The 12,753-nt window shown below is 52.1% G+C and overlaps 1 protein-coding gene across 3 annotated transcripts in view; it reads right to left on the reverse strand.

Annotated features, from left to right (window-relative positions):
• Positions 1–12,753, reverse strand: part of TMCO4 (transmembrane and coiled-coil domains 4) — an 82,507-nt gene that overhangs the window by 45,604 nt on the left and 24,150 nt on the right. For all 3 annotated transcript variants that reach the window (XM_032863613.1, XM_032863612.1, XM_032863614.1), the window contains 3 exons: positions 7,333–7,465; positions 529–626; positions 128–271 (listed from right to left, as the gene is read on the reverse strand). In XM_032863613.1, coding sequence (XP_032719504.1) covers positions 128–271; positions 529–626; positions 7,333–7,465 — 375 coding nt within the window. The remainder of the gene's footprint in view (positions 1–127; positions 272–528; positions 627–7,332; positions 7,466–12,753) is intronic.

Below are 12,753 nucleotides of genomic sequence, written 5' to 3' on the forward strand. Positions count from 1 at the left end.
AAATAGAGCTGTGTTCTCCTCTGTCCCCCAGGGAGCCATGATGGGTGAGAATCTGGGCCTGTCTGTGAGAGCCGGGCCTCCCTGGCCGAACATCCCCCACTGGCCCAACATTCCTCTGTCACCTTACCTGTCAGGCCAGCTCCAGCCGCCCCGAATAGCGAGGTCATGACGGCGATGCCCGCCACCGAGCCCAGAGCCGCTGCCCCAGCACTGCCAATGATGGTGGCAGCGCCAGCGGCCACGAGGGGGGCAGCCAGACCCCCGGTCACGCCTGCAAGGAGAGCAGCCCATGGTAGGTAAAGGGAAGGAGATGCGGCCTACCCGGTTCTTCCCCCACTGGCCGCCCACCGCCTTCCATGGATGCTTCTAAGAACGTGAATGAACGTACTTCTGCACCTGGTGTGCGCCGCAGCCACCTCCCAGCTGACCCCCCTACCCTCTCCTCTCTATCTTCGAGCCTGGCATGTATTCTGCACCGTCAGGGCGCATGCGCGCCCCCACACCCTGGCCAACCTGGGCGGGCCTTACCGATCACGGTCCCGCCCCCGACAGTTGCCAGGCCAATCAGGAGATAGCGCTTCCATTTCCTTCGGTTTTCTTTCTTCTTCCGGGATGCCTCCGCCGTTCTGTGGGGGAAAGAGGTGTGTCTTTAGGGCCGGAGGTGCCTGGCACTCCCTGAGACCACCCCGCCTCACCGAGGCCCCAAACTAGGATCAAGGCCGGGGACGCTGCCATGCAGAGCCGGGTACCAAAGTCACCCTGGGCCCATCGATGGTTTAAAAGGCTGGAAAGTTTCTAAAACCCAGCTGGGAAAACCCAGTGTGTGGGATGTGCTACTTACCTAATGGGTCCGTCCTAACAGGGTTGCAATTTAAATAATAAAAAGACAAAAATAACAGTAATAATAGCAAAAGCAGCACCAAAAATATCTTGGAACAGATGGACCCAGACCAAGTACAAATACGATCACAGACTCCATCGCCCCTGTCTGCCCTTCCCTCCCCTGCTCCCTACCCTCTGATCCAGTCTCTCGCTGGAAATGTCTGCCATTGGAGACCTTGGCCTCGGGGCACTAGCTAGGATCGGCCAGACCTGACCTTTAAAAGCTATAAAATCAAGCAGAAGGGAAGCATTTGGGGTGAGCGGGGTCGGGTGAAGCGGTGATGGCCGCGTGAGCACGTAGAGAGTCACCAAGCCCAGCCCCCGTGGTCCCCAGGTGGGCAGACCCCGCGCTGCGGGGCAATCAGGAGCAGGATGGGGGAGCCAGGGCAGGTCGGTCGGTGCAGTCCTCATGAGAGCGAACTCTGAGCTGAAGTTGGAGTTTGGACAACAACCCAGTGTGTAGCATGACAGGGAGACGATCAAGAGGGAAAATGGTTAATATTTACTGAGGAATTCCTTCTTGCCAGAATTCCTTCTCGCCAGCCACGGTGCTTTGCACTTCACATGGCTTCTCTTACCCAGGAAGCAGTTTTATTATTGTGCCCAAATGACACAATGTCCAGTTAAGGGACAGCAGCAGCCCCCTCCTGAGGGCTGCGGGCGTGGAGGAAGAGAATGTCCGTCAAGCATTTAGCACGATGGCACCCTGCAAGGGGCGACCAAAACGGTGGCTGTTATATCACGCGACTAGGCGGATTTCCCTGAGCCTCAACTTCTTCTTCTGTAAAATGGGACTAACAACAGGTAGCAAGTCAGGTGGCAGGTTGTGAGGATGAAACGCATTCTTTCTTCATCCATCCAGCCAACAGCCTGTCACGGAGGGCGGGCTTCGTGCTGGTCATTCTGCATGTCGTGTATCTGGGAGCGGAACCACGCAGCCCTCGACCAAGCCTCACTTTGTGCCCACCTCGTTCCTCCTGAACCGCACGTTGTATTGAGAAGTACCTCATCCATCGAAGAGGAGTGGGATTTGAGCTGAGCGTTCAGGAGCTGCGATGCCGTTTGGTTCCCTGCCGGCTTACTTCTATGAATTCTTTTCCTACGCACCCCCTCCCGGGTGTGGAGTACGGCCCTTCGCAGCTCCTTCACTGAAGGGAAGGGGAAACCCAACATCAACATCCCCACGCACGCCACAATTCATGCTATCGGACACGGGATGAGGCTGAACTGTGTGCATTGAAGGGAGAAGGCAGGATGGTGACAGGGCATGGGTTCTGACGTCAGGAATGACCCCGTGAACTTGACCTTGACCCCTGCTGTGTGGTACTAGAACACCATCCACCCGGTTTGGCTACCCCTCCCTGTACTAGTCCTCCCTGCACAAGCCTTACACACCCCTGCCCTTGGAAATGAGGGGCCCTATGACCCACTGTCACCAAAGAAAGGTCAGTGGAAGGGGTGTGTGTCATTTCTGGAACAATCTTGAAGCGTCACTGCGGGGGTCTGATGAGTCTCCTGCTCAGCCACGAACCAGCAACATTCCAGATAGGGGTCACTCTGTCCCCCTGGGACCCGGGACCAAGACAGTGCAGTGGGGACTAAGGCCACTGCCAGTCTGCAACAGACACATCCTGTGAACAAGAAATGCACCTTCATCGAGTAAACCACTGAGACTCGGAAGTCACCTGTCACTGCTGCAAAAGCCAGTCTATTCCGTTGCTTGAGCTCCTTGCTGTGACCAAGCAGCGAGGATCTGACCCATCTGACCTGCCTCACCCTCCAAGTTGGGATAACAATAGCACTTCCTCCCCCGGGGTGCCATGAGGGCACACGAGATAAGCCACGCGCCGCGAGCGGCATACTGTGATCAGTCAGTATGTTTGCGGCTGTACCGGTCCTTTCGTTACTACGGTTACTCCCTCTCCACTTGGGCTGCAGATAAGCTTTGGCCCTTGATCTCTAGCACCATTCTGGGTAAACAAGAAGGTTGGAAATGAATTTCTCTGGGCAGAGTTCAAGGTCTGAGGAAAAGACTCGTGCCGCTGAGGACGTGTAACAGGAACACGCACTGCACCGAGCGGCAGGCTCTGAATCAGGGGCGTCCCATTCCACAGACTCAGGCTGGGAGACCGTGTGGGAATTTGGGGCAGAGGTATCCGAGCCCGGCTCTGCCGTGATCTCCTGCGTCACCCCGTGCTCCTGAAGTATCATTTTCTCACGTAGGGACTGGAAATGGGGTATAAGGTCGGCTCCCACCACAGTGATAGATAGGATAACCCCGATCGTCGGCTTTCCTTCCTCCCAGCCTCCGTGTCCCCTCCCTCTGCCCTGAGTGACGATAGCGCCCCCTCTCCAGCATGACACTAAGGCCCCCGGTGGCCTGGCCCCTGCCTCCTTTCCAGTTATTATTTCCTCACTCACAGTCCGCCCTTCAGAAACACTACACTGCCCCCAGGCACACTGCCTGGGCCTCGGTCCCTGTGCTCCCACTGGACCTCAGCTGTCAAGGACCTTCTCACCTTCCTCTGGGCTGGCTACACATTCGTCATCATTCAAGAGTCACCTCCTCCAGGAAGCCTGTGTGAGCCCCAGGGGTGCCTAAATGTGGGACTCTGGGGCCCTTCACCTTCTGTCCTCAGCATGTAATTCTGGACCACTGGTTTTCAAAGGGGGGGACTTTGTATTAACTGCATCACAAGCTCCCAGGGTAGCTGTTAAAATCACAGCTTCCTGGGCCAGAAGCTCTGGGCAAGAGATTCAGGGAGCTGTGCCCATGGCAAGCCCTCCAGGGCCCTGCTGTTTCTTAAGTTGAACAACTCCCCAGACAGGACCTTTCCTGCTCTCTACCCTCAGCAGCTTGTCCTGGGCTTGGGACCTGGACGGTGCTCAGAAAACGTTCTTTGAGCAGAACCTAATCATTCCAACAAGGACTGGCTGTGGACATGTTTCTACAGTATCTACTCCCCCGAGCACTGCCCAGATCTGTAAAGCCAGTGGGGCATTTTGGCTAAATAAAATATTTAGCTACAGAATGGGCCAATCACCACCAAGAGTAAAACTTCTGAGATACTAGGAACCGTCTGGGATATTTTAAAATTTTATAAATTTCTGCTTCTAGATTCTTCCTGCAGCGACATCTGTGCAACCATGATAGGAGATAATCTTCCCTCTTAGTGGAGTTTATGCAGAGTGGGGGGGTCTCATACCCTTAAGAGAATAAAATACGTAACCAGTAAATATGGTTCTTGAAGCTGTTTTACTTCAGTGTATGAATCCTACTGTATCAAATCCATGTAACAAAGATTAGATGGGCGATATACTCTAATCGCTAGTGTTATTATTTAAATGTTTACAAAAATTTGCTGAACCACAGAGAATACAATATTCCCCTCCCCGCCAAGTTATTTAGCTAAGGACCTTTCTCTCAGTGTTAACCCAAACTGATTGTCTTACTTTTATTTAAGTGCTCGAACGTTCTAATAACTGTTTTGTACATGAAACGAAGGGCTTTGCCAATCATCATTAACTAACACAGCATTTTACTCCTGCGATTAATTCCATTGTCTGGCTGAATTTCAACATCTGAAGGAAGCACCGCAGGAGAGGCTGGCTGGGAGACAGGGCTATAATGCTTCCCATATTTGGAAGTGGGAATTCAGAGCACGATGCTATAACCAAATGGAGCCCCGTTCCCATCACTGACTGGTCAGATACCACGGCAATCTCTGCCATCATCCAGTCCTGGCCACACTCATGCTCTGGGATGCCAGAAATGACCTTGAGTTGGCGTTCCATGTCAGCCTTCCAAGGACAGAGGCTGAAGCCACGGATACATAGTGAAGAGAAAGACACCTACGTTGCCCGCGTCACGGATCCACAAATAAACGTCACCCCTGCCACCTCATCTCCCATGAGAGGGTGTTTCTTATCCTCATCACCAAGGGAGAGCATATTTATGGGAATTCTAGAGACACTTCCTAAATAAAAGTGCAGAAAGCCCCATTAAGAATGATCTTTACTGCGGCACCAGGGTGGCTCAGTCGGTGAAACTTCTGACTCTTGATTTCAGCTCAGGTCTTGATCTCAGGGTCCTGAGTTCAAGCCCCGTGCTGGGCTCAACACTGGGCATGGCGGTTGCTTAAAAAAAAGAATTATCTTTACTGCTTTCTTCAGAATTAAGGAAGGAACCAGGGTGTGTCCATTGTGCCCTGAGGGAGGCACTAAGTGCCGTGTTCAGATGGGTGCGTTGGTTGAAACTGGTGGTGCCACTGGCCAGCTGTGTGACCTTGGCTGAGGTACGTCACCCCTCTGACCTTCTGTTTCTTCCTCTGCAGAACCGTGAAGGGACTGTCTGAGAAGGCATCTTCCGAGCGCTCAGGGACAGCTACGTGTTGACCATGTCATTCTGATGTCATCAGTGTCAAGTGCCAGTAGGACATTCACTAACATTTATGGGCACCTACTATGTGCTAGGTGTGGGTCCAAACTTCTGACCAGCATCCATTCATTTAATCCTCCCAATAGCCCTGTTTTGGAGATACTGCCATCATCCCGCTGTTGGAGGTAAAGGAGCAAAGGCACAGGGAAGTGAAGTCACTGAACACGCGGGAGACGCTCGCATGGCCTCCAGGCTTGGGAGTGGGGGTCGGGAGGGTGGATCCAAGAACAGAAATGTCCTATGTGTCATCCTCTGAACCCCAGGTTCAGGGTGTTGGATCAGGTTCAGGCAAAGGATCGCCTCAGGGTGTTGAGTGATCAGCTCACCTTGCAGAAACACAAACCGTGGAACTAAAAGAAATTCAATCCTCTACTTGTGTAGGTGAAAAAAACTGCTGTGGTTGCCCAGAAAGGGAAAGCAATGTGTCCAGGGCCACACAGACATTCAGTAGCAGAATTACACTGAGAACTAGGTCTCCTGGCCCAATAGTCTCTAGGCCTCCCCTGGGTCTCAGATCCTTCCAGAGGCCACAGAAAGAACCTGAGAGGTCTCCAGAGTCCCTAAAGCGGAATCTAAAAATTACACATGTGGAATATTTTTCTGAGGAAAGGGCCCGTACGTAGGAAGGTCAACAATGATGTTTGTACTACGGCAAATAATGTTTTTTTCAGCCAGTGACTCTTCAAGGTTTGTTCAAAGCACTTCACATGTATGAACTCATCTGAGCCCTCCCAGGGACCCTAGAAGGAGGGTGCTGTTTTTGTCCCATTTTGCAGATGAGGAAAACGGAAGCCTGGTGGGGGTAAAATAACTTCCCCAAGGTCACACGCTGAACTGGGCTGTCCTAGAACTTTCTTTTGCATCCTCCCTGATCTGGCATTACGAGTATCAGCAGAACATGTTTTTTCTTCTGATACTAAGATTTCCAAACAAACAGCTAGGATTGTCCTTCATTTCCAAGCATACACATATGTGTGTGTGTGTCTGTGTGCGACAAGGCTCAGGGCCGAGCTCCTGATTATGGTCACGGGCCTGGATCCAGTGATGTCTTCACTGACACAGCTCTGGGAATCAACACAAGCCTGTTTTCGGGCTATTTCAACTGATCAAGGTGCTTCCTTTCTCCAGGAAACAGCCCCTTCCTTTGCCCTGCTAACCGGGGCGGGAGGGCAGCTCCCGTTTGAAGCCAGCTTCAAAGCTACATTCCCAGCTGGGTGGAACTGACACAAACTGGCTACTCCGAGAGAGCCATTGGGCAGGACAAAGAGGACGCTGGGAGACGTGCCTGGTGCGGAGAGCCTGTGATTAGGCTGTGACCGGGACTGACTGATTGCTCTGGTATCAGATCCCGTGTAAGGTATTCCGGGGCTCTAGCCACGTGACCAGGATAATTTCCCTCTATACACACTTGACCCTGCAGAGAGAGCAAAGCCGCTCTGCAGCTGGGAGGGACGGGGGCCTGCAGGAGAAAGGAGGGACTCCTATCTTCTGCACACCTGCTGCGGGCCAGCCCCGGACCCAGCCCTCTACCCCACTGCATTCGTTTTTCACAGTGCCCCCGGGAAGACTATCCTTATTCCCATTTAACAGATAAGAATATTGTGGTTTAGGGAAGGGGGGGCCCTGTCCAAGGTCAACAAGTAGATGGTTGTCACAGATAGGATTTTGATCCAGGCCACTCTGGCCCACAGACAAAGGGTCACAAGAGCAGAGCTGGGTGTCAGGGTCATAGACTGTTCAAGTCACAGACTCGTGCCCCCCAGCCATAATCCATTCAATCCCCACTTTGTACAACCGAGGATTGGCGCCTAGAGAGGGGAAGTGACTTGCTAAGACCAGGCCACACAGAGCCAGGGCTGCACTGGACTCTCGGGCCAATGCTTCTTCCATCTCCCTGCATCAGCTGTTAACGGCGGGGAGGGAAGAGGGGAGCATGTGTTAGTGGAACAGGGCACTCAAGTGGAAATCCTCCATTCCTGGAAGGCAGGGTTGGGGTCACGGGGCTCCCTTACTCAGACTCCTCCTCTTTGGTTTCCTTCAGGCTCTCAAGGAATGTCTCTTCAAGGAGATCCAGCTCCCCCAAGGGCACTTGGAAGACGGAGGTCATGTGGCAAATGAGGACACGGGCCCGGGCATCATAGTGCCCTGGGAAGAGAGAAACAAGGGCAGAGAATCAGTTTAGCTTTTAAAGAGCAGTGTAAGGGATACAGCCCCAGGCCTGGAAACGGCCTCCATGCACCACCCCACGGAGGCGGTCAGCTAACCTGCGGGCCAGCCTCCTGGATGGAATACCGTGTAGCACTGAAAACCACTGATCAGAGACAAGGTGGTATTTTCATGAGATTAGCAAAGATCAATTTTTTTAACCCCAAAGCTTTTAAGGAAGTGTTGAAAACAGGTGCGTGCTTGAGGACCTCACTGGTGGGAGTGCGTATTGATTTAATCACCCGGAGGGCCATTCGATAGTATGAACCAAAACCTGAGAACACTGTGTATCCCCCAAATCATAGAGTCACAAAGCAGAACAGTGACTGAGGGCTGGGGAAGGGGTAAAGAGGGAGTCAGTATTTAGGGGGACAGAGTTTCAGTTTCGCAGGATGAAAAGAGCTCTGCAGGGGTGCCTGGGGGGTGCTCAGTCGGTGGAGCAGCTGACTCTGGGTTTCTGCTCAGGTCACCGTTGGGGGTTGTAGGGTGGAGCCCTGTGTGTGGGGGGGTCTGCACTCAGCAGGAAGTCGGCTTGAGATTCTCTCTCTCCCCTCCACCCCTCCCCCTGCTCATGCTCGCTCTTTCTCTAAAATACATAAATAAATCTTAAAAAAAAAAAGAAAACAAAAGAGCTCTGGAGATGGACAGTGGTGGTGGCAGACACAGTGAATGTGCTTACTGCTGCTGAAGGGTACACGTAAAAATGCCTAAAATGCCATATTTTGTTATGTGTATTTTACCCCAATGAAAAAAGGAGGGGGGAAAGATGTGCATCCCCGCTGGCTCAGGAATTCCATTTCTGAAATGCTAATCTGGAGAAAACAATCCTGAATGTGGGAACTAGGAAGTAAAGACCTTGTGGAAATGAGAGCATTCTGGAGATTTCTAACACCAGGGTTCCGTTACTTAAACAACAGCACATCCGCCTCGTGAGCCATAAAAAAAAAAGAGATTCTTAAGAAGTTTGTAAATCTGAAAAAGATGCTTAGGTAATGGGACAAAATTTTTAAAATGGATGGATTTACTTAGGAATAGGGTCCCGACTAAGGGAAAAAAAAAAAGCCCACTGCTGAGCAAAAAGGGAGAGAAAGACGTCAAATTGGATTTTCTTTTCTTTGCCATCCTCTTCCTTTACCCCGCACTCCTGAAGTCCCCTGAGACCATTAGTTTATCTAAAAACATCTCTACTGGGGGAGGGCAGGAATCTCCCTTGCATCCCTGTCCCTGCTCCCCAACCCTCTGCTGGGAGGGCAGCCTCTCTGACTGGGACCAGTCCCGGCCAGGGTGGGGGTGGGGAGGTCCCTGTTCTCTGTCGAGAACCCGTGCGCCCCGCCATCTGGTGGGCATAGCTGGGTGGCGAGGCCCCTTGGGGTGCAGCATGTCAGTACCTCAAGCCCCAAAACCTCCACCAGTCTCCAGTCACCCGCTGACACTGGGGCTCCCCTCTGCCTCACTCACGTGGCTCCAAACTCCCGTGGGACAGGACGGGTGTTATTTGGACCCTGTTATTTGGAGGCCCCCAAACAGTCCGGTCCCATAGTGTGGGACGGGCCCTGGAAGTCTGTCTCTGCAGGTGACAGCCAGGTTTGAAGACCACTGGTCTGGGGGCTGAGTGTAGGAGGAACAGAGCTGCTGTCACTCCTGACCCGGCTCTCGGTTTCCCTCCTTGATTTCCGCACAGCCCAGAAATATCTCCAGGCCTGGACTCCTGGCACTCTGCTTTCATCTTTCTTTGGCAATAATGTAGAAACGTCACGATTAGAACCACATCCAACCCCTACCATGACCTACGAGGCTCCTGGTCAAAGTCTCTGACCTCGACTTCTAGAACATTCCTGCTTCAAGGGCCTTTGTACTTGTCGGTCCACCACCTAAAAGGCTCATTCCTGAGATCTTCATATGGGCCTTCTCCTCCTCATTCAGGTCTCTGTTCAAAGCCTCCTGCCCAGAGAGGCCTTCCTGACTGGCTGCCCATCGCTCTTTATCCCTTTTCCCTGGCTGTCCCTCGTCACAGAGCTCACTATCTCTGATATATTCATTTACTTTTGTTTGTCTCTCCTCCTGAAATATAAACTTTGTAAAACCAACCTTATAAGGTTAATCTTTGCTCTATCTTTAGTTCTCAGAACAGCGCTTGCCACAAAGAACAAATGTTCAATGAATAATTTGACGGACCTGGGAGGGATCCTGTTTGTGTGTCTAACCCTTGGCAAACAGCTCATCCTCTCTTGGGTGGAAAACGGAAATGGTCAGTCACCTCAAAAAGGTTTGAGGAGAGGACTTCCAGTCCATGAGAGGCCCCTAATAAACATTACGGAATTAGACTCCTCCGCTGGGCGCCCACGATGTAGGTAAGTATATTATACTAAAGTATTACTAAATTATACTACAGTAGTAGTGGCTAGCTTCACCATGCGTGGCCCTCCGAAGTCCTGGAGTCTGAGGTTTCAGCTTCTGCAGAATAAACTAGTCCCTTCCTAGAACTAGGGCACTCCGCGAGCCATGAACTGGCAACGTTTGCCCCGCTGTCCTGGACCGCAACTGCCTAGGTACTGGAGAATAGGTATGTCGTGTCCTGGGGTTCCTGGGTCACTTACAGCTTGACAAAGGAGCTCCCCACTCTCACAGACTGTTGCATCCAGGTGATAGTTGAGCTGTGGAAAGTAAGCCAGCCTCCGCCATGGTGATTCACTGGTGGCAGTGATAATTAGCTACAAATTCATACTACACTGCTTAAGGCTGCAGTGATTGAGTTAGCTTCTGGAATATGGGTTGCCAGCGGGACAAGTGATTAGCTCCCTGAGTGTACTCAGGCATGGGGCTCGGGAATGTCAGCCCTGTGTAAAGGTCACTGGCAGCCAGGCTGGTGGACGTGGAGCTGAGGTCCCACGTAAGGCAAACAGTAGCTGGTGGGGGAGAGACATGAGTCCAAGGCAACCCCGACACTGGGGTTTTCCGGTCCCGGCTCTACTGCCAACTTGCCAGGTTGGCTGACTCGCTCCTCAAACACCCGACTCTCCTGTTGTGGAGCTCAGGTCAAAAGCCTGGGCATCGTCCCTGGTTTTTCTGGTTGCCCTACCCTGACATCCCATCCACCAGCTAATGCTGTCAGCTCCACCTTCAAAATATATCCTGAGTTGGACCCTGGCACTCCCCTACCACTGGCCACCGTGGCCACTGGGACCACCTTCCCTCTTTAGCCACTGGCCATTACTCTGGTTCTCATCTTTCATGCTTGCCAGCGCTCTATCTGCTGCAGAGCAGCCAGAGGGGCAAAGTCATATGGCTGATTGTGCTCTCTCCCCAACTAAAAACTCTCCCAAGGCACTCAGAATAAAATCCACATTTCTTCCCAGGGTCCACAAGGCTGGACATTACCTGGCCTCTTCCCACCACCCTCTCCCACATCACTTTCCACTGATCCCGTTTCACGCACCAGTATCTGGCCCACCAAGAAGCCAAGCTCTTTTTCCCACCCCAGGGCCTTTGCACTTGCTATTCTAATGGGAAGGCTCCTCTCCCAGAGCTCTGCCTGGCTGATCCCTTCTCATCAGTCAGGTCAAAAATATTCGCTCCTTACAGAAGCCAGCAGCCTCTAAAGTAAAGCAGCCCACCGCTGGTCACACCTTCCCCATTCCTTGTTCCTACCACTGTTGCATCTGTGGATAACGTGACTGTCTGGTTCTCCCCACCAGACTGTCAGTCTCACAGGGGCAGAAACTTTTGCTTTGTTCCTTGTTGTCACCCAGTGCTCAGGGCGATGCCCAGCAATTCGTAAGATGTGTTGGCTCTTTAACTAACTGAAGCTTTCCTTTGTCTGCCAGGGTTCTCTGATGTGCCCACCTGTTTCTGCATCCCACCTCCAGCTGAGACTCTTTTTCTCTTTCCAGTGCATCCCCAGGGGACAATGGAGACAATGGGTTTGCTGGGTAAGGCCTCTCTCCTCCTCTGGGTAGGGTCATCTCTTACAGTGACCAGTTACTCTTAAATGTCAAAGTCTTGACAATGCCTCAAATACTCTCTGAGCTGCTCATCACTCAGTTCCTTTCTCAAATGTCACCTCCTCTGAGAAGTCCTCCACTCCACTGCTTTCTATTCCCTTATCAAAAGGTATTTTCTTATCACCTTTTAAAACTTGATTTTTACATTGGCCGACTTGTTTATGATGTTTCCCCCTCTGGAATAGAAGCTCCAAATTCACCATACATTCCTAGCATCCAGGCCTGTGCCCAAAGCAAAGCAGATGTGTAATTATCATTGTAAGAGCAAAGAATAGGCAATTTGTAGGAATGAATGAATAAATGGATCTCTGTTGGGAGAGGTCCAAAATAGGGGGAATAATTATGCCGGATAAGATCTGTATCTCCTTCCAGCAGAAACACCCTATGATTAATACTCATGAATACTGGAAGCTTCCTTTATGCACTGCTTCCTCAAAACCAGACTTGGGGCTACCCTCTGCACGTACTGATTTCCTGAATTCTCACAGCCACCCAAGCAGGCGGCTGCGGTAGTATCTCCATTTAATCCAAAAAGGCACGGAGACAGAGACAGCTGGGTCACTTGTCCTGGGTCACCCAGCTGGTGGGTGGGAAAGCGGAGGGTCTGACTGCAGACGCTGTGCCCTTGGCCCCGCCCAGGACACAGGAACCATAGTTGAGGCAGCAAAACACTGTCTTCACACATTTCCCAGGCCCATATATTGCTTTTGGCTTCTGCTCCTCCCTCCTGGCCTCCCCTTGAGTCTGGATCAGGCCTTGATCTTGCCTGACAGTGGGCAGTGGGCAGGTAAGATAGCCCCCGCTGCTCCTGAGGGCTGCTCGGGTCCCAGTCCAGCTGGAAACCTACCCAAAGGACCAAGGCCAGGGAAACTGGTCTCCCAAGGTCCCTTCCAACTCAGAGATCTAAGGGTCAGTCTCAGGGTGCCTGTTCCCCATCCCACCTCCCAGGAGGCAACTTCAAAAGTCCAAGGTCAGTTGGACTTGAAACAGCTCCAAAGCAGCCTCTGCCCTATCTTTCATCAACTTCAGGAGACCAGAGTCTGCAAGTCACTGAGCACATGAATCCAGATAAAGCCATGTGGGGTCGAGACCCACGACAGAGGTCACAGGGCAGCTCGTGAAAATTCAGATTCCCTGGCTCCGCACTCAGGTCTGGCACGGGGCTCGGGAATGTGTACTTTTCACAAGCTCCCCATGTGATTCTGAAGCAGGGGGTCCCTACTCTAA

This window comes from Lontra canadensis, unplaced genomic scaffold, assembly GCF_010015895.1.
Source record: "Lontra canadensis isolate GAN:19392208 unplaced genomic scaffold, GSC_riverotter_1.0 scaffold25, whole genome shotgun sequence".
Taxonomy (NCBI): Eukaryota; Metazoa; Chordata; class Mammalia; order Carnivora; family Mustelidae; genus Lontra; species Lontra canadensis.